Below are 22,894 nucleotides of genomic sequence, written 5' to 3'. Positions count from 1 at the left end.
ATAAAAAGTAAAGCATAGAAAGATTTGGCAATTATATTTAAGTCCTTCTTGGTCATATAGATTTCAGCTGTTTCGCTTCAAACAAATATCCTTGGCTACAAAATATTTGGCTTTGATGGTTTCTGGTTATGCTAAATCCACTAAAGCGTTTCGGACACATGGAAATTACCAAGTGTTGCTTTTATTATTATTATTTTTTGCAACCATTGTTTGCATTTTTACTGTACTTTGTTTTATTGGATGTTATCTGATTCGATGGATAAACGTATTTGACATGTACAATTTGTCAAATAGCGTAACAGATTAGGTATTATATTTAATGAATTATTTTCAATTAGCTTTTCCAATTATAAAGTTGATACTATCTGACATTAATATGAAAGACTATACATTTATTAATTTTAAAGTTGCAGATGAACTTGTTGCATTGTTTAACTTAATTATCATATTACAATTAATACAGTTCATTATGTTTTAAATCACTTGAAGAATTGACAAATATTCAAACCCATTGCCAGAACAGACGTTTGTGAAAATATTGTAGTAACGGTTGAAAGTATTTGTTAAAATGATTTATATGATAATACCTATGATTTTATATAGCTTTCCATCAATGATACTTGGGTTTAATATAACCGGAGGAAACTTTCAGACAAACAGGCATATGGACTCCCATGTTATAATTGCAAAAGACAAAATTGGACCTAAAATGTGCGTCAAAGATTGCATTGCATACAAAGGTTGTAATGGTGTAAATTACATACGAGACGGAGTTACTTGTGAGATGCTGTCTATCTCCTACCCTGATGATAAACTCTTATACAGGAATGGAGAATATTTTACAAATATTTCCGGGTGGACGCAGGTAACTTTCAAATGTTTTGCTACAACTTATTATCTGAAAAATCATTTGATTTTGCTTTACCCCTGTTTTAGATACGTCAATGTTTGCGGTAGTTATTTTGTATAATTTGCAATGACTTTGAAAATAACACATTATCTTACTTTATACATGTAAAACTATAAAAACAAAAGTACCGAACTCCGATGAAAATTCTTAACTTACATTATCGAAGCAAATGGCAAAATCAAAAGCTCAACACACATTCAACGAATGGATATCAACTGTCATATTCTTGCAATAAGCAGTTGGAACTTTTTGGATAAAAATTTGAATCTAATTTCTAAATTTTAGATAAGTGTGTGTTAATTCAAAATAATTTAAAACAGTTTGCCTTATCAAAATATTCAGTTGCATATATCTGTATCTTTTTTTAAAACCGAAATGTAATTCATTCAAAGCAAGGTATAATTATACATTGTACTATCTAATGAACTACAACAATGATTTGTATTGCTCATATAATAGTAATAAAGACCCCCAAAAAGGTCACTAGAATGGACAAAATGAAATAGCAGTTAACATGGAATATCTTTAAAACAAATACCTTTGCGATGTTTAAAATTGTATTTCTTCGACAGGAGGTAAATCGTTGCTATCCAAACCCATGTCAAGAAAACACGTACTGTGTAGAAGCTTCATACAACCAGTATGTGTGTGTTACATTTGGTAAGATATTTGCAAACTAAACATACTTGTGTTAACCAACGACAAATCATAATGTTGTCAAACTCTGTGGTGTATGCTAGGAAATATCTAATTTGACAAACAAATTTATTTGTTGACAATGAACTTTCTGTACTGTGACTGAAATGATATTAGTAAAAACAAAAACTAATCATATATAGATATAAGAAGATGTGATATGAGTGCCAATGAGACAACTCTTCATCCAAGTCACAATTTGTAAAAGTAAACGGTTATAGGTCAAAGTGCGGTCTTCAACACGGAGCATTGACTCACACCGAACAGCAAGCTATAAAGCGCCCCAAAATTGACAAGTGTTAAACCACTCAAACGGGAAAACCAACTATTGAACATCAGATTCCTGACTTAGATGAAGTGTTCACTGAAAGAGCAAAATGAACAGAAACGATGCCGTGCGACGTCATAAAAACGTCATCTTTTTAAAATAAGCAAATACAATGCGTTACAAGTATCCATTTCTTAAAAAAAATAAGAGTAAGCATGGACTTATATCCAATTGTTCAAAACATTTGATGAAATTAAATAAAAGGCTCTGTTATTTGACTCTTGACAATGTTAATGTTAGCATGGATCCAATTTGGGTACAGTTAACTCCTCATTACAGAATCATTGATGGTTTAGAGGTCAGTTCAGGCCAATTTTTCTATGATTCCATATGGATTCAAATTTAGATTGGTGAAACCATATAGTAAATAATGATACATCTACAAAATATTCACAGCATAAAAACTTTTGTCTCAAGCATAATTAAACGCAGGTTAAAAAACTGTCAAAATATGTGCAATTTGGGTACTCTCGCGTTAGATAACAAAACAATTATTTAATCTGTGCATTTATCGATTGCATCCTTCTTCATAATAGCAGATTTATATTCCTGTATTTTCATGGTTCCTTGTTAGATTATGTCCTCTCACTAAAGTAAATAATAAAAATATAACTGCTAATATGTTGATTCATTTGTCAAATTGAACAATAAATCAAGGCTGCAACCGATTCCATCAAATTTCTTCGTTTTTCAATAATCAATCCAATTTTTTCTTTCAATTTCAAATGTGTGTAGTCTTTTATTGATATGTTTAGATGTACCATGCGACTCTACCCCATGTTTAAACTCTGGAACATGCCGTAATGGAGTGAATAGATACACATGCACATGTCCAAGTGGGTACTATGGAACAATCTGTCAATGTAAGTACTCTGTATACAAATTCATATATGACTAAATACTGCATGGAACATGTTTTATAATACAAGGAACAATGTCATTGTATCTGTGTCTGAGGAGAGGGGGTAGGGTTAGGGGTCGTAAGTATTTCAGGTATAGCTATGTATCCGAATAGTGGACTATTTAGTAATGGATTTTTTTTTTTTTAAAACCAAAAAAAACACATCATACTAGTGTCCAGATGGACCTACCAAACAAACAATTTATACGATATTAGTGTAGGTTATAACAGTGTGCAAACTTGTATCTATTGCAAATCACATAATTGTGGTCGAAAGTACAATTTTTGGACTAGGTCAGGTTTAAGAATTTGTGTTAGATGTTCGGACTCCTTGGCTTGTACTACGATACAGGGTAAAATATTTTGCCCTCTTAAACCCATTTTACAAAAATTTAATCAAATTCTAAATAAAGAAGAAGCCAAAATAATATCAATGCAAATATAGGTAAAGTGCGAGTCAGCCTCTTCTCGCCATTTACAAAAATAACTAATATCTCAAAAAGGGCGTCATAACCTATAAATAATTTTAGCTTATCTTTTTTCTTAACTTATGCTCTTCTGACTTATAGTATTAATTTTAAATTTTAGATTTTTCGACACGGTATATAAACTTTTTGAAAATATAAGCATCTTCAATAGATTTTCAGACACACTGTGTAATGAAAAATCGTTAAAATACCGTTTCTCACTAATATCTGGATCATCATAGAACGTCTGGGTTGTTGACTTACTGAATGAATGAATTAATGAACGAGTTTATATGCAAAAAGCATAAACATGCTATGGCAATCAAAACATATATTACATATATAAAACAATGATAAATAGCAGAGAACACGCATGATACATTGTTAAGTAATTATTTGACATTTTATTTTCCATGCTTCCTTTAGATAATAACACAATTTTATAGTCAGAATTTAATAGGCAGCTTTTAACAAATGATCTAGTTTATAAATACTTTGCCAAAAGCCATTACCGGTCTGTATATAGGACAGACTAAAATAAAATGATATTCGTCTTCAACAACGTTCATGTTATAACAAAGACATAACCGTAATACTCTTGGAGTATTGGTATATTTACCGACTTCGATATTTAATTGAAGTGTCCCACTACGTAGTTTATTGCTCTATCTTAATAAATAATTACTTTAGATGTATGTTTCATTATAATACGTTATTCTGATTGGCTAACTGCACATCACGTGTTATTCCTTAAGCAGTTGCATTACACAATAAAACTTTTCATTCATGATGACACGAGGTCCCATAATAAAGTGCACAGGTAAATTAAATGAAAAACTTGATGTAAATCGTGTTTTCATGATACTAGCTAAACAATGTAATTATAAGTATTCACTGGGGTAAAGCTGATGACCGTAACTGCATTCACGGTCATCCCAAGATGTCGGATGAAAATTAGGTCAGTTTCTGTATTGTCTGTTAAAGTGTTTCTATATCATTTTCTTTACAAATCATACATTGAAACGATGAAAATTAATAAAAGAATCACTCGGAAATCACTAATTACTTCCGAGAAATGTGCATGAAACGGGAATTTCGATTTGAAAAAATCGTGAAGATGACCGTAAAGCATAATCAAAATATTTTCAAGATGACCGTAACATATAACAAGGATGACCGTGATTGGTAAAAGATGACCGTAACTTGTAAAGGATGACCGTAATTTGTAAAGACTGACTGTAATTTATATAGGACGACCGTAACTTTTATAGGATGACCGTCAATTTTAAGAAATATCCGTATTTGTATTGAAAGCTTTTTGTTGAGTTTGTCGATCTCAATAGGGGCTCGGTTGGCGGATATAAATATGTTTAATAAATTTCTTTTATTAAACTATAATATAATTGGCCGTATTTGGGATTTATGACAATGATAGTAAATTGCATATTTCTCGTAAACAATGAAATATTTATTGATAACGACGTTAAAATTTTAACACAAATTGACAGCGATACGACGAAAATTTGCAGAAACATGAATGTGTCCCTGGTACACGGATGCCTCATCTACACTATCATTTTCTATGTATAGTGGACTATGAAAATGGGATAAAACTGTTATTTGGCATTAGAATTAAAAAGATCATACCATAGGGAAAATGTGTACTAAGTTTCAAGTTGATTTAACTTGAAGCTGGACAAACGGACAAACAAATAGGCGAACTGACGAACGTACGCACATATAATAATGTAATAATACATAAGGATATTCGGTTATCGAGCCCATGTGTATGGTTCCAGGGCAAGCAGATCAAAATCTTAATTTGTCTTGAAATATGCAGGCGGAAACACTCTTGAAATAAAAGAAAAGAATAGAAGCTCTTTGTTAGAGAAGGCGATAAATGTTTACTGTAATGTTAACTGTAGTTAAATTTTTTAAAAGTTAATAGAAACAAATACAACGACAATTTTCTTCTCAATTACGAAGTGTTTTATTTTAAAAACACCATTTGCATAAGTTTTTAAATCTTTTAGTTCAGAAATTTTCGTGTCTGCCCTTCCATTATGTGAATCAAGAAAATATTCCCAAAAATAGGTAACGATTGTATCGAAAAGAGAAAATCGAGTGCACCTTTTTATGTTGGGGCATGTTTGAGGTGTATATTTTGTCTTTAAAACGTAAAAAGCAAGAGTATTTGATATAGCATCTCGCTTCAGATTCTATCATTTATATATCAAAGCTACAGGTTGACTTTATAACGTAAAAAATGACAAAAGATGAAAATTGAATATATTGGTCAAGTGAAATACCTATCTAATGAATCACAAAAACAGTAGGTGTGTTCGAATAGCTATTTTTTTTCTAAAAGTTCTTGACGACAGTCTTTTAATTTGGATGATTAAAATGAATATCTTCGAAAAAATATGATTTTCTTGTGTGTGATAACTAGGGTTTATAATCTTCAACCACTGAAAATATTTAGTCTGCCCTTCCACGAAATATTTAATAAGATTTTTTTTTAAATGCTTAAGAATTTTCGAGAATTCCACCTGACATCCGATCAGACAATATTTTTAAGTACAGACAAGATCATTAACTAATGCTCAATTGCTAGTAGATACATTTGTCTTTTAAAATACAACTGACATATAACGGATCATAATGGTGCTATGTGGATTAATTTGTCAGTTTTCAAGAGCAAAATTGGCAGAGCGTCATCCCTACAATGGCTTCCATTTCTACGGTTGTGAGCATGAACTGGCGTAATGGGAAGATAATTTTGACGAAGTATAATCCTGACTGTATGAATAACATTTCTGTATATATACAAATTGACAACGTTCCGCCTTGTGATACGCTATTCGTACAAAACTATTTTAAGGATCTACTTTGCTGGAGCTCACCTTCACTAGTCGTATGATATTTTCAAAATGTTTTCTGTGATTTTATTTGCACGACAAAATGGAAGACGATATCATATTAATGTGTGTACATGCATTGGCATTTTTAAAAATGTGTATTCATTATAATGCATTAAAAGGAATCCCAGAAATAAAAAAAAATCTTTTGTCGTGCAGTTGGAGGATGTGCACCGCATTTTTTTCATTATACTTGTAAGGTGTCATTTTATCGCGCTTTTGTAGCATGTTTTCCCTACTTGTTTATTTGTATGTGTTTTTGCAAATTCATTTTTAAAATTAAACCCTCTAGCGTAAAAAAGATACATATGGTAAACTTTGCAATTTGAAGCACGTCTTATTTTCTTCTACCTATAGGATAATACTCTCATATTAATATGTTTATACCAACACGATTTATCATTTGATACAAAAAGGTAGTTATATAAATACGGATATTTCTTAGAATTGAGGGTCATCCTTTAAAAGTTACGGTCATCATTTACAAATTACGGTCATCTTAAAACCAATTACGGTCACCCTTGTTATCATCTCGATTGTGATTTACGGTCATCTTCACGATTTTTTCAAATCGAAATTCCCGTTTCATGCACATTTCTCGGAAGTAATTAGTGATTTACGAGTGATTCTTTTATTAATTTTCATCGTTTCAATGTATGATTTGTAAAAAAAAATGATCTAGAAACACTTAAACAGACAATACAGAAACTGACCTAATTTTTCATCCGACATCTTGGGATGACCGTGAATGCAGTTACGGTCATCAGCTTTACCCCAGTGAGTATTGAATGCTTCTTTTTGTAACTTCATTGGGTTGTAAAAGCGTTGACCGTGCGCACATTTTTAGAATGAAGCGCTTCCGCGTTTCATACAAAATGTACTTCGGTCAACGCTTTACACCCCAATAAAGTTACAAAAAGAAGCATTCAATTCTTAATTGCAATGAATCGTGTGAATTAGCAATTAAAGGATTATCTTCCAATGAATAATAGTTTTCTTACTAATTGATTGATGCATAAAAAATGTTTAATTTGTCTCTAACAAAACATCACTCCACCCAATGATATGATCCTGAATATTCAAGTATCCAGTTAATCAAAACTCCCTGAAACATCATGATTGTATTTAACGAACCACTCGTTTACGTGCATAATTTACTTTGACAAATTGCTGTTTACAAATTTTAATGAGTTTCATCGTACAAATTACTTAGGTCTTTATGAAATATAACCAAGGATTTGATTAGTTTAAACATATTTTATTGTTCAGAAATGAGAAATAGATTAGAAACAAGTTTTTCAATTTAGTAACGTCTTCTCTAAATTACTTGCTGTAGAATATGAATAATCGATATCACGACAACAATCCAGCGAGACAGCACGACAACGACATAGTACAAAACAAATTCATCTTCTTATATTTCCATAAAAAATACTTCAAAAAATGCATGTGATATTCAATTTTGTTTCTAAATGATATCGAAATGCATCATTACTCTGAAGTTTCAATGTGACAAATAACAACAAGTACATTGGATATTGTATTAGATCCTAATTGTAAAACGCACTAAAATGGCCGATATTGTCCAAAAAGTAATCGTTGACAAGGTTTTTCCTAAGCTTTTACTCTCAGTTTTTTGCAAGTTCATTTGTCTTGTGAAATAAGCAAACTGCTTTGTTGGATCAAATTAAGTTATTTGATGTTTATTATAATTTTAAAATAAATTTATTAAAATTTATGGGATAAATATAATTTGCGTAAAAAAAAGGGGGGGACTAATTTTTCACATTATTATTTATTTTCAAACTCTCCCTTCTCTTAGTGAAATTTACTTTAATGTTTTATGTATCATACTCATTACATTGAGCTAAGAGAATATTTTATTCATTGATCGTACTATTCAATGACCAAAGATCAAGTATATTTTTTCATTTAGTTTATCTTTAGTCCTTTTATTTTTCTAGCTACACCTTGCACCAGTATACAATGTAGCAATGGCGGATACTGTGTTATATCTGGCTCCAGTTGGTACTGTTCCTGTCCGTCTGGTTACTACGGAACATACTGTCAGTGTTAGTATAAAGTTTTTACATATATTCTTTATCCACAACAGTAATAAGGCTCAAAGGTATAAAGTACAATAAATATAACATTAAATATAGTAAGCATCCAATAGTACTATAATATCATTCATTAACATACATTTCATATAATTTAAAACAACTCTAGGAGCATGATATTAAATAACACAGTTTAACCATATCTTAATTGATGTATGATATACATATTCAAAGATTACGATTTTTTCGGCAATACATACATACTTCCCAACATTTTTAATTTTTTTATATTACGAACAGATAAATAAAGTCAACAGTAGTATACCGCTGTTCGAAATTCATAAATCGATTGAGGAAAAAACAAACCCGGGTTACAAGCTAAAAATGAGGGAAACATATCAAATATAAGAGGAGAATAACGACATAACAGAAACACAACAAATAAATGCAACACACACAGAAACGAACTATAATATAACAATTGCCATTTACCTGTCTTAGTATGGGAAATTTTAAGAAAAAATGATGGGTTAAATCTAGTTGCGTGGCTAGCCAAACCTCGCACTTATGGCAATGTTAAATATAATACTAAATGACACCATTACATGACAGGAATACAGTGCAAATAAATGCAAGAACATTCAGGAGGATTACGCAAATAAACAATACAATATAGTGCATTTCGGCTACGAAACAACAGAAACACTAAAGTGAACAAAAACTAACGACAATGCAACACACACAGAAATGAACTATACGATAACAATTGCCATTTTCCTGACTTGGTACAGGATTTTTTTTTAGAAAAATGGTGGGTTGAACCTAATTTCGTGGTTAGCCAAACCTCCCGCTTTTATGGCAAATATAACATTAAAATGACAACATTACATGACAGGACTACAATACAAATAAATGGGAAAACATACAGGACAGAAAAAAACAAAAATTATAGCTATTAAAATGTACCAGGCTTATAATATAATACGTCAGACGCGCGTTACGTCTACATAAGACTCATCAGTGACGCTCAGATAAAAATAAAGTTGAAATACTGATGGATTTCTCCAATAAGAAGGATTAATATACTTGATACGAATATCTGTGTATCCCATACATGTCAAAATTAAAAAAAAAAGGTAACAATTTTATAAGTTAAGATAATGATGGATTTCTCCAATAATAAGGTTTGATATACTTAATACGAATATCTTTGTATCCAATACATTCCAAAATAAAATGAAATTAATGTTCTGCAGAATTACATATTCTATCGCTTCTATTTAAAAACCTTCCAGTTTCAATGTTTAAGTTATGTGCATGTACACGGTACTTGCTTATTAATGGTTTATATCTTAAAAATAATAACAGGTCTACTAAGATAAAACTGCAAAACATGACTGTCATATACGTACTTGTAAAAGAGACGTTTAGCAGACTCATAAAAATGGCATTGCTTCGGATATAAATCTATTAGTAACACGCTGTTGGAAATCAGCTGTAAAATACAATTTACATTGAAAACAGTTTGTGTAAGCCATACATGACTTAATTCATAATAACATAATAAATCTTTTATTTTAAATGACGAATTCAATTTAGTTTTACTTTTTACATTGTTAGCTCCAGCATTTCTGCGTAACAATTGTTCAGAATACAATTGACAGGTTTTAACAATTTACACCAATATTCCGCAATTTTATAGGACCTATGTACATACAATGGGACGTTACCTAGTTCGAAATACACCATGTAATTTGTAGCATTCTTGTTTTCTATCAAAATCTTCTATAAAAAATATAAGTAAGAGTTCCAATTTCAATTGCTTAATGATATCCACAATCGTTGATATCATAATTCACTATGCTTGAAACATATGTATCAAATAAAGAACGCAGTGTCTCTTTATTCTTAAATTTTACTAAATTCTGTGAAAATAACTTTTTCTACCTTGATTTGACAACATTTTCTGAGTATAAGCAAAAGAACCATTATAATTTAACAGCGTACCTCGATATATGAATTCATTAAATGACTCATTATACTCCTCATTAATGAATTATTTTTCTTCTTGTTTGATAACACCTCTGTTTCTAGAAGCAATAATCTTAGTTTTTTGCATATTCATATGCAACTTATACCCTTCAGAACATATTTGAACAACATCTATAATAGTTTTAAAGATCATGTATATTTTTCGCTGAAAATTACGGTATTGTCAGCATACATTAATAAATTAAGATTTAGCATTCTCATGTCACTTGATAGAAAACCCTGTTTTATCAATTTTTGTTTCAGTGTCATAGACATAAAAAGTATATAAAGCAGGTGATAAAGAATCTCCTTGTATAAGACCAATGTAACAGTTACAAAACTGAAGACAAATTTCCCTCATGTTAAACACATGATTTCAAGTTAGAATATATTGGTTTTATTATATTTAACTAAAGTAAAATCACAAAAATACTGAACTCCGATGACAAATCAAAACAGAAAGCCCTTAATCAAACGACAAAACCAAAAGCTCAAACATATCAACTGTCATATAACTGACTTGTCACAGGCATTTTCTTATGTAAAAAAGGTGGATAAAATCTGGTTTACTGCTAGCTAAACCTCTTAATTGTATGACAGTCGCTTCAAAGTCCTCTATATTGTCACTGATGTATTAACAAAACAAACAGACACAACAGACAAATACTCCCAAAGCAGGGACATATCAGTCAATATTGTATTGTAATCTTAACCACCACAAAAACTAACAAAGATGCAATAAAGAAGGACAAAAGGGCATATAGACAAAGCACACAAGCAAAAAAAAAACAACAAAGATGCAAACATTTACCATTGTAATATTACAATTCAGTGATGTATAAGTACAGAGCAACGTCATATGTATCAAAGAAACACAAAAAGTCACATAGACAAAGCACATTAGAAAAAATGAAAACAGGAATAAAAATTATCATAGAACAATAACACAATGACGGGGTGTTTAAGTACAGAGTCACGTCAAATGGATATCACCAAAAACAGACTAACAGTTAAAGTAACATTCATAAAGACAAACAAAAGAATACTATAACACGTTATTAAGATAATAATCAAACTCAATATCCAAAATCTATACATCAAGACCATCGTGTATTATTTGATACGGAATATTTATCCACAAAGTCAAGGTTCCTAAAGATATTTTTTTTTTAAAAGGACGAGAAGTTCTTTGTCATACCAGCTCTTTAATACCGAATAAGCTGGGGAATGTATGTCCTATATGCAGGTGAAGTTGGTATATTGCTACTAAGCACGTGTTACTAAGGTGATGAACATCGGTAATTTCAAAATTAAAGTCGTCTCGTTTGTCATAGATTCTGGTACTGAGGTGACCGTGTATGTAAATATTGCATCATGAGTTCCGTGGCCAGGTATTAACCAGAACTGTGTGTATGAGACAATACAGTGTTCATCGCTCTATTTTAGCAATCTAAGTTGATAGTAGCTGTAAAAAGATTTCCTTTATGAGACACTAATGATTTCCAGGATCATTTACCGGAACTTATTTTTGATAAAGGCACTATCATACTTTTCACCCAAAGTTTTTGGAAAAATCCAGTGTACACAATTACAATAAAAAGTTAACACAGTAAAGGTAATAATACTGGCTTGCTTTCAATATTTTATTGTTTCAATATAGTCCCTTTACTTGTCCTTCTTGAGATTTATTCTTGAATAATTTTCTTATGCCTTCTTTAAAGGAGGGACGAAAGATACCAGAGGGACAGTCAAACTCAAAAATCGAAAATAAACTGACAACGCTATGGCTTAAAAAGAAAAGGACAAACAAACAAACAAACAATAGTACACATGACACAACATAGAAAACTAAAGAATAAACAACACGAACCCCACCATAAACTAGGGGTGATCTCAGGTGCTCCGTAAGGGTAAGCAGATCCTGCTCCAAATGTGGCACCCGTCGTGTTGCTTATGAGATAACAGATCCGGTAAATAGTCTAATTCGGTAGGTCACATTTATGAAAGGGAAGGGGATTGTAGTTACGACGTAAGAAACATATCCGATATCATTTGTGAAATGGTCATTCCATAACTGTCAACCAACTGAAGATGGCGTCCGTAAAATTTACGAAGATATGATTTCAACTTCACCATTTGGAACTCTTGATTTATTAGCTTCCTTGTGAGCAACAACCCTCTATCAAGAAAATCATGATAGGAAATGCAGGCACGGGAATATCGTATCAATTGGGAATTATATACACAGTATGCAGGTGCTGCTGGAATATTGCTACTTAGAAATGGAAAGTTCACAATTGGAAAGATGAAATCATCTCTTTTGTCGTAAAGTTAGTTTTCTGTTTTATTCTTCAAATAAACACGAATTACCGGCCTTTTCCTGATCCTCAGTACTAGTATCATTGGGTACTTAGACACCTTATTTGTAAAGTGATCACAAAATTGTTCTATTGAAATGTTACTTGAAACTGTTTTGTTTTGCGATTTTTAAATATTCGGAAAAAAACGTTTCGAATTCGATTTTCTCATTGACTTTAACATGTTTCCTTGTTTGCTACTATTATATCGCTTCTGTTTATTCTCCATAATGTTGTATTTTTTGTTTATCTATGTTCAGTTTCAGTCTATTTTTCTTAGAGTGATTTATGTTCAGCTGCATAAGTGCATGCCTAAATAGATATAGGAAGATTCTTTTACAGTAATTTGCAATCCTCTGTTATCCATGATTTGTCTCGTTTAAAGTCAGAATTTATTCTCGGTTTACGAACAGTTTAATTATCACAGTGTTCTACTTCTTTATGTGTATAATCTTTTTTAAAATATTTGTCAGAATAACATTCATTTCATTCACATCGTTATAAAAAATCATCAGCAACTACAGTAATACTTTTTAGCAGTTCTTCGAATTTATGTGCGTTATGATTAAAATATTCTCTCACTTCATCCCTTCGTTCCATCGTATCGTATTATATTTTATTGTTGTATATGAACATACAGTTTGCTGTCATAAAACTTTTAATCCAATGTCTACAAATATAATGGATCATGACATACTGAAGTTGTAAAATTCCCTAACAATTGAAAAAGAGTTACGAGATAACAGTATGTTATTTATAACACTACAACCATTTTTTAATTTGAAATGTATACCGTGTTCTCTTGTTACACGGTTACACTCCCCGTTGTACCCGTTCCTACCCCGTTACTTTGTTCACTTTGATTCTGTTGGTTGCCATGTCAGTATTAGATTTTTTTTTCATTTATAGCTAAAAATAAATTGTCTCAAACTTTTATTTCTAGACTAGCTTGTCTACCGATTAGGTTGTTTCAATGATTTTTGTTAGCTTGTCAAGTCTACTTTTTAATGCTTTGTGCTCATCGTGCAAATTTTACAAATACTGTGCACATTGTCTTAGTACACCAATTCTTTCTTTACGAGGTGCAACTTTTACATCAACAGTTACGAATTTCGTATTAAAGGTGCTTATTCGTTTTACACTTCAAGTCTATTTTATAATTTGTGCAACAAAAATTCAAATCCAGGCGTGACTAGTGGGAGAGTAAGGTGGAGTTAGAAGGTATGTGATTGCGGGTATCGGTGGCATTGTTGAAACGGCTTGTACGAAATAGCTGTACTGGATTGATGTTGTGTACTTGTGTATTGACATCCTTGGTTAATCGATTGATTCATGATGAGCTGATTATTAATGCTAAGTTGTGAATTGTTATTTTCGTTTAAACATAACAGTGCTTCATTAATTGTATTAGATAACAGTACTTTTAACTCGTTGTTGTGGTGACATTTTTCTTTGTTTGAAAAGGCGGATGAACTCTACTGATCTGAAGAAGAACTTACAGAGGACATATTTTGTCTATTTCTTTTATTTGATTGACCTGTTTTACTTCTCGTCATTACTCGGCATTACTCTACTGATAAATCTAAGTCGAAATCTTTGTAATTGATAGTTAACGCCAAATGTATTCTCTTGTAAGGTACTTGTAATGTACTTTATTATTTTATTATCATACTCCTTACGATGAGTTAAGAGAATATTTTAATCATTGATCGTTAACCTACTCTTCAATAACTAAAGTCCATGTACTTTTTTTTTAATTTAATCTATCTTGCGTCATTTCATATTCTAGACACACCTTGCACTAATAAACAATGTAACAATGGTGGAGCCTGTGTAATATCCGGCTCTAGTTGGTACTGTTCCTGTCCGTCCGGTTACTACGGAACATACTGTCAGTGTAGGTATACATTGAAATTTTGCACTGCCCTTTATTCTGACGCATGCTCATGTATACATTATCATTAGTTTTTATAGGTTACTAGTGTATTGATTTGTAATATAAAAAAATCATCAACATGTGATGAGGAAATGTCTCCAATAGTTATTATTATTATTATTAGGTGTTTCCACTCCACTTTTCTGTGGAAAGACCTATTGTATTTCTTCTGATTACTGTTTTTCTCCTTCACCCAATTTTTTTCCTATTATAGTATATAGTGGTTTCGTAAGATGACGCTTATATATTTTGCATATGATATCGAACAGTTATTGCGCTTTCTTATTTGACCCAACTTATTCGAAGACTTTTAATTGTAAGAGTTATTTACCCCCCAAACACTGTTTGTGTTAATCGTGCTTCTCTTCTCATCTCTTGATTATTATAATAATAGAATTATTGTTATGCAGTTTTATCTTTACATATATTTTCTTTCTTTTTCTGTTTACTTTATTATTCATCAATTGGAAAACTCTTAGGACAGCTTATGGGACATCATAGATATGAGAAAATGTGGTATCAGTGCCAATGAGACAACTCTCCATCCAAGTAACAATCTATACAAGTAAACCATTATAGGTCAAGGTACGGCCTTCAACACGGAGCCTTGGCTCACACCGAACAGCAAGCTATAAAGGGTCTCAAAAATTACTAGTGTAAAACTATTCAAACGGGAAAACCAACTGTATAATCTATATTAAAACGAGAAACAAGAAACACGTATGAACTACATAAACAGACGACAACTACTACATCATACCTAAAACAATTCTGGGGTAGTTTGTATCCTTGTCCTTTAATCTCTGATGGACATTTCTATCATTGATAATGATACCATATGTCTGAATTTTCGAGCTAAGATAGTTTCTTTGTTTATTCTCTGACATGTCGTGAACTATAGAATTTATAACAGTTTCGGCTCAGTCATGGTTACCGTCATTATATATCACCAATATATATTAATGACCTGCTGCCATTTATGCAAGAGCCGTTTGGTATTCACTGTATTAGCACGTAAATGTATTCATTACCCCCTTCAAAACTTCATTTTTTGGGTACAATTTATGTTTGGAAACCACTAATTCAAATCCTCTTTCAACATCAATACAAATTATAGCTATCATCTTGGATATTGCGAGACACATACTTTTCAAACCAGTTCGTATTGGAAAAGATTAAAAAGAGAAAAGATCTTTTCGAAATATTTCCTTTACCAACAAAGGTCTCGATGCCATCAATTTGGGAAATATCCTTCATCATAAATCAGTTCACTCTAAAATACCTCCCTATTTTCATGATCAGTCTATATCTATCATTTCTTGTACCAATACTAAACCAATCTCAACTAAAAATTTCAATTGCAAACACATGTTGCGGGATTTCAATATTGACTACTTCAAAACTAAACCTTCTGATTGTGCTGTGCTTGTACCCTATTCATCTATAATCCGACTAGTAATGTTATAACCGGTGACCTTAACTATATCTCTTCCAAAAGACCAAAATATCGAATAAAAAAATCCATCAATTGAAACCACAACTTCAATATACTGATGGATTCAGTCGAGGATTATGACAGGTTAACCGCGGGAGAAGAAACAAAGTTACTCTTTTCAAACGGATAAAAGCTGTCAGGTCGTTGAAACAATTTAAAAAAATGATATGAGTCTTTGAATACCCATGCTTCATCAGACTTTAAAACACAAATATTCCAATAAAAACTGTCCTTCCTCCATGACAAATAATTTGTTGTCCCGCAAATAAAATCCCTTAAAGCAACATCGTTTGTGTGTGTAAATCACTTTATATAAAATGCTTTATAAACGACTAAGTTACTAATAATTCACTTAGAAATCTAACCATTGGTGGCCTTCGGCTGTTGTCGTTTGTTGTCGCTTTGACACATTCCCAATTTCCTTTCTCAATTTTATATACCCCTACCACATTTACCGAGGAGGAAATCCTGGTTAATCATAGGTCTGTTCTATGTAGCATTTATATTTCAACCAAAGATGGATCTTTCGTTACTGTATTGGATACTTAAACTACATGAGTGTCCCTACATCGCTGGGTCTTCCAAGTGTTCCTCGAAACCTTTTTTTTTAAATTCGTAACATCATTTTTAGTTGCATCCAGATTTGGATACTAAAAAATTCCAAAGCTCAGTTTTAGTTTGTTACCTCGATTTTGTTTTTTGTCCATGGATTTATGAGTTTGAACATCGGTATACTACTGTTGCCTTTATTAGAGTACACACAATCTAAGACTCTTTCATCTTGCAACAGTATTAAATCATTTGACACAATTATTCCCCATTACAAAGTTAAAGACGAATTGAATGAGTTGGACCTGCTATGTTTCTATGTTTCAATATAACGACGAAGAAACAATTCTACTGTCTTAGGGTGGGGATAAATCGTACTTAGAAAAAAAAACTCAAACAAAAAAACCTCTGGAATTGATATTATCAAAAAAATCAACAAACAACAATCCCATGTGAACCAACTCCTCTTCTTTTCACTTGTTCCTTTATTAGATGAGACTAAATTCATGGAGTATCTTCTTCTTAGATAGAAAATATGCAATATCCTTGAACTTTATGTCACGCTATTTAGATGATGTTTTCTTACTAAATAATTAAAAATTTGATGACTATGTTTAACGTATTTATTCAATAAAACTTTAGATAAAATTGAAAACACAACTTTACGACATAAGAGATGATTGCAGCTTCCAGATTGCGAAATTCCCATTTCTATGTAACAACATACCAGCATAGCTTGCATATCCAGATATCCCAGTTGCAACGATATTCTAGGGCAAGTATTTCTTATCATGATTTTCATGATAATGGCGTGCTACTTACAAGGAAGCTAAAGAGTTCCAAGTGGTGAAATCACCCATCGTATATTTTATTGACGTCATCATCAATCGGTTGACCGTTATTGAATACATTTTTACAGACGACGACGGATATTTTCTTATTGTCGTAACCAAAATTCCCTCCTTTTTTCCCCGAATGTGGCCTACCATATCGGACTGGTTAGTGGCTTTGTACTTACATGAACAACACGGCGATTTTAAAAAGTATTGCAGGATCTGCTTACTCTTCCGGAGCATATGCGATCTTCCCCAGTCTTGATTACAATAATTTGTGTATTACTGTTTTTATGTTTTTGCCATGGCAATTGCAATTTGAATTTCCTTTTGTTAACTTTAGCTTCTATTATTTGTCCGCATATTATCCAAAATGACATAAACGCTGGATGAATTCCTCTAGAGGAAATTGACCGAAAGAGGACAATGTTATTATTTGAGTTAGATATGCACCTTATTACCTTTTGTCATTATTTGGTGACCGTCGTTTAAAACTGTCAGACGACTTCTTCAGGGAATAATCGGTCCTTAGATGACGAATTTTACAAATGATGTATATTCCTTTTATTCTCAAATTTGGATAGAAACTTTACATAGCAAAAATAATCTGCAACATATAATAAACAGCTGCGCCATGAGCGCATGATACGCCCGACGTCTTATGTGGAAGTTTTATGCAATAATCATAAATAGTTTCTGCGAAAGTTTTAAGCAATAACCAAATATTGTTTTTGAGACACGGCGGGACATGTAAAACCCTGGTTGTTTTTCGAAAAACTAAACATCACTAAAATAAAATTTTGAATCAAAACCAAAAAGTATACAGATCTTTAGATTAATATAACAAAGAAGTGTGTAAAGTTTTAAGCAATAATCATAAATTATTTTTAAGATACGGCACAACATGTAAAAGAAAACCTCCCCTGTTTAACAAAAAACTCAATAACTCCAAAATAAAGTTTTGAATCATCAACAAAAAGTATACAGATCTTTAGATTAATATAACAAAGAAGTGTGTAAAGTTTTAAGCAATAGTCATAAATTGTTTTTGAGATACGGCACAACATGTAAAAAAAAACCTCCCCCTTTTTTTACAAAATACTCAATAACTCAAAAATGAAATTTTGAATCATCACCAAAAAGTATACAGATCTTAAGATTAATTAAACAAAGACATGTGTAAAGCAATAATCATAAATCGTTTATGAGATATGATGCGACATGTAAAAAAACCCTCCCCCTTTTATTACAAAATACTCAATAACTCAAAAATAAAATTTTGAATCATCACCAAAAAGTATACAGATATAAAGATTAATATAACTAAAAAGTGTTTAAAGTTTTAAGCCATAATCAAGAATCGTTTTTGAGATACGGTGCGACATGTGAAAAAACACACCCCTGTTTTAGTTACAAAGTGCCGTAACTCAAAAAGTTTTAATCTTATTTTCACCAAAAAGTATACAGATCATTTGACCATCATAAGAAACAACTATGTTAAGTTTCATGAAATTTGGATAAGTCGTTCTCAAGTTACGGTGCGACATGTTTACGCCGGACAGACAGACGGACAGACGGACAGACAGACGGACGGACACCGGACATTTGTATACCATAATACGTCCCGTCAAAATTTTGACGGGCGTATAAAAATTAGTTTTTTTGCTTAAATAAGCAGAAATTATCAGTAAGACAATACCTACGAATTATCGAAATAGAAAGTGGACTGCTATTGAAGTTGTTGCTCATTCAAGATTATTTTTTTACCCAAGTTTAGTGTTTCTGTCCTCTATCTTGAAAACTATAATATATAGATAGATATTTTAAATAGTGACACCATGGTTAAAATCGTCAGATAACTCTTATTGGAGTTCTTCCTTTTACATGACAATTTTTACCATTTTTAGGTTTTTTAGCCTACTATCTTTACAACTATTTGTTTTTTTTAGTAATAACTGAAGATGATAAAGAAAAGGAAAAATAACAAAAATGCCGAAATCAAAGGAACATTCAAAATGGGAAGTCCCTTAACAAATGGCAATATCAAAAGCTAAAACACACCAAACGAATAGAAAACAACTGTCATATTTCGGACTTGGTACAGGCACTTCCTTATGCAGAAAATGGTGGATTAAACCTGGTTTTATTTATAGATAGCTAAACATCTCACTTATATGACAGTTTCATAAAATTCCATTAAATTGACAATCATGTGCAAGTAAAATAAATAGATATAATAGGTAAAAATGTAAAAGTTGGGGTAAAGTAGTCAACATTGTGTTCCTTTCTTAATCACTTTAAACATATGTCAAAGAAAAACAAAATGATATTTAGACACTATGGTCAAAGCACATGTCATGAGCAAAAAATAAAGAAACGCATACAAAAAATAAATATAGTAAGATAATAATATGGCGGGACATATAAATTTAGAACGAAATCCACGCCAAAAGGATATTGCAGACTCTAGAAAATCGATTGAGTGAAAAATATATATCCCATATGCAGGTGGAATTGGTATACTGATGTTAAGGAAACTGTAAACAGTAAACAAAACAAAATGTCTAGCAATACAAAATCAATAAAAAAAAAGTATCTATCGTTGGAGAGATTCCATTGTTGATGATTTATAGACTAAGTTGAACGAAACAGTCTCTTTAGAACCAATAGTTTTGTTGTACCTCTGAGTACTTTTATTTTACTTTGAGTCAGTTTACTCATTTTATTATTTTTAAGACCAGGAACCAGTTGGGGTCTAGATATGAGTGTATATTAATGATGTGCCATGTGTTTTGATTTCTTTTACAGATGATCCATGTACAGCAGGATGTAGCAATGGAGGGAGCTGTACAGTTGTCGGTTCAAGAGCAATATGCTGTGTGTCGTCCTTATGGGGTTCTGATAAGTGTGGTATTATTTTTTTTTAATATAACACATGATTAAAAAAAATAACATGAATGTACAAGTATGCTGTCAACTGCATTCCATTTAATACATCCTATTTTGATTGATTGAATTTAAAAAAAAATCCAAGAACGGATTTTAAATTAAGAGTTCTCATTATTGTTCATTTAAGGTATATAAATATATGCTGTCGTTTAAAATAACGGGATCTTAAAATGCTAGGAAGACCAAGGTCTATGAATATATAGTATCGACACGTTCAGAATCGTGACTTTTAAGTAATATACCGGATCGGTGAAAGGGGTCCAGATATATGATATTTGAGTGATATGAGAACTGCTATGTTCCGTAATACTTCAAATGCATAGCAGAAAAGGGGGTAACTTAAGCCCACGTGACATATCAGAAAACAGGAGCGATTAGAGATCGGGTCTAATAAGATTGTTTCAGATAAACTCACAAACTGAATACAAATTCAATGATATTTTTTGATAAGTTTGTAAGTTATTGGTTCCGGTTTCATACCTATAATCTAAAACATTTAAAATTGATTCTTGTAATTCTCCAACAAATATTTGTTTTAATTATTCTGTTTATTTGAACTTTTTTGGAACCGACGGATTCCATTTACGTTTATCGTGCATGAATAAATCACACCTGAAATCGATAAATTGTTTGTATAGTCTACAAAAGTAGTCGTCGGCACATAGTTTATAGAAGTATAAAGTAAGAGAAACATTCTTAAGGACCAATACAGTATTTTGTAGATTTGCAAATTGATTAGGGATTATTATAATGCATATCGTTATTCTGAAACAGAAGTGTTAAATCACAACATAGAAAGGCACACTATCAAATATCAATTCTGACTTTGTATATTGTATATCTTTTTTACAGAGTACCAGAGCAAATAAAGATGGAGAAACAGGAAAAATGTATCGGTTATCAGGAAAACGTTGATAATTACTCACTAGTGTTTTTGACTGAAAAAAAAACCCATTTCGATTGATGTATTGCATTTAAGCAACTAATATGGGTTTTTTCAAACACTTATAAAAACATTAAAAAATATATGGAGGTATTATACTTATATTTCGTTCATTTATACCAACCACCATGAATACGGTGTAAACACAGTCAGAAGTACAAACTGACGACACCATATTATTTAATAGGGTTTAGGCTACATCCCCATAACATATGATCTGGTAGTAAGTATCATAGCAAGGAACTTGATAAATTTGGTAATAATGTCAGATTAAAATATATGGTGGAACCGTGGGATATATAACATAATTCAAATGCATCTATGAGTATCTTTCATTTAATTATATCACTATAATGACATACCAATTTATAAGGGTAATTGCAAACCTTCTTTTTTAGTCAAGAAAGATAAGAATACCCCATTTTTGTAAAAGAAATTGTCATTACCAGAAAACTGTGTTTTATCTAATTAACTGACACAACCTAAACAACATACATAAAGGCAACAGTAGTATACCGCTGTCCAAAAGTCATAACTCGATTAAGAGAAAAAAATCCGGTTTACACATTAACAATAAGAGGAAAACAACTGACCAACAGAAACAATCACCAACATACATCGAAATAGAGTATTCAATAACAACTGTCATATAGCTGATTGGTACAGGACATTTTTAGGAAAAAAATACTGGATTCGAACCTGTTTATAGTTAGCCAATAAATTAGCCACAAATAATGGCATTATTTTCTGCTGCCCTGGTAATTAGAAATCAAACTTGAAATAGTGAAAAATGAGTGTTGGCCATTGGTGTAGAAATAGCGAGAAATATGGAGGAAGATTTCTGTGACGAGCAACATTTTTTTGTGCCAAATTAATCAATTCATTTCGAAAATCAAAGAACCGTTGAGTACCCTTACAAAATGCCATTTTTCTATCAAAAAAGCAGCGGTACCATATGATTTGCGATTTTATTTACTCCCAACTGTGTTAATAATTCAGAATTAAACATGTTTATCAACGGAATGCTTTTTGTGATAAAACCAACTTTTACCTGACATACTTTAGCCAAAAGTGTATGACATATATAAAAATATGAAACTCGTTTTCTGTATGTTTCATGGAGCAGAGTTCTCCTGCAACAGTTTCAATTATATTCCTATAAGACGTATGCAACAATATATGGTATGCTTGGCAGATTTCCAGTACTACAGATTTTTGATACAGAAATAGTACCTAAAATAGTATGCAAACGTAGCAATGTACCTTTTAGCTCACCTGGCTTAAAGGGCCAAGTGAGCTTTTCTCATCACTTGGCATCTGTCGTCTGTCGTCATCCGTCTTCTGTCGTCCGTCGTCGTCCGTCGTTTGTCGCCCGTCGTCCGTCGTCGTTAACTTTTACAAAAATCTTCTTCTCTGAAACTACTTGGCCAAATTTAACCAAACATGGCCAAAATCATTATTAGGGTTTCTAGTTTAAAAAATGACCCGGCCAACCAACCAAGATGGCTTCCATGGCTAAAC

The 22,894-nt window shown here is 31.7% G+C and overlaps 1 protein-coding gene across 2 annotated transcripts; it reads left to right on the top strand.

Moving 5' to 3' along the window:
- Positions 1-579: 579 nt before the first annotated feature.
- On the top strand, positions 580-21,456 carry LOC139510316 (fibropellin-3-like). 2 transcript variants are annotated; one of them, XM_071296827.1, is made up of 7 exons: positions 580-865; positions 1,483-1,570; positions 2,690-2,797; positions 8,185-8,292; positions 14,458-14,565; positions 20,290-20,391; positions 21,283-21,456. In XM_071296827.1, the coding sequence occupies exons 1-7, from the start codon at positions 590-592 to the stop codon at positions 21,297-21,299; spliced, it is 807 nt and encodes a 268-aa protein (XP_071152928.1). In that variant the 5' UTR covers positions 580-589; the 3' UTR covers positions 21,300-21,456. The 2 variants fall into 2 exon arrangements, with proteins under 2 accessions (XP_071152928.1, XP_071152929.1); XM_071296828.1 differs by lacking the exon at positions 14,458-14,565 and having other exon boundaries at positions 582-865.
- Positions 21,457-22,894: the final 1,438 nt, after the last annotated feature.

This window comes from Mytilus edulis, chromosome 2 (genome assembly GCF_963676685.1).
Source record: "Mytilus edulis chromosome 2, xbMytEdul2.2, whole genome shotgun sequence".
In the NCBI taxonomy this organism is placed as follows: Eukaryota; Metazoa; Mollusca; class Bivalvia; order Mytilida; family Mytilidae; genus Mytilus; species Mytilus edulis.
This window is presented reverse-complemented; position numbering and strand designations above follow the sequence as displayed.

What these genes read in the sequence shown, in the direction of transcription:
- LOC139510316 (XM_071296827.1), top strand. Translation starts at nt 590, where the DNA reads ATGATTTTATATAGCTTTCCATCAATGATACTTGGGTTTAATATAACC. An exon ending in GTATGTGTGTGTTACATTTG is followed by an intron (nt 1,571 to 2,689) that starts GTAAGATATTTG and finishes TGATATGTTTAG; the next exon opens with ATGTACCATGCGACTCTACC. An exon ending in CTACGGAACATACTGTCAGT is followed by an intron (nt 8,293 to 14,457) that starts GTTAGTATAAAG and finishes TTCATATTCTAG; the next exon opens with ACACACCTTGCACTAATAAA.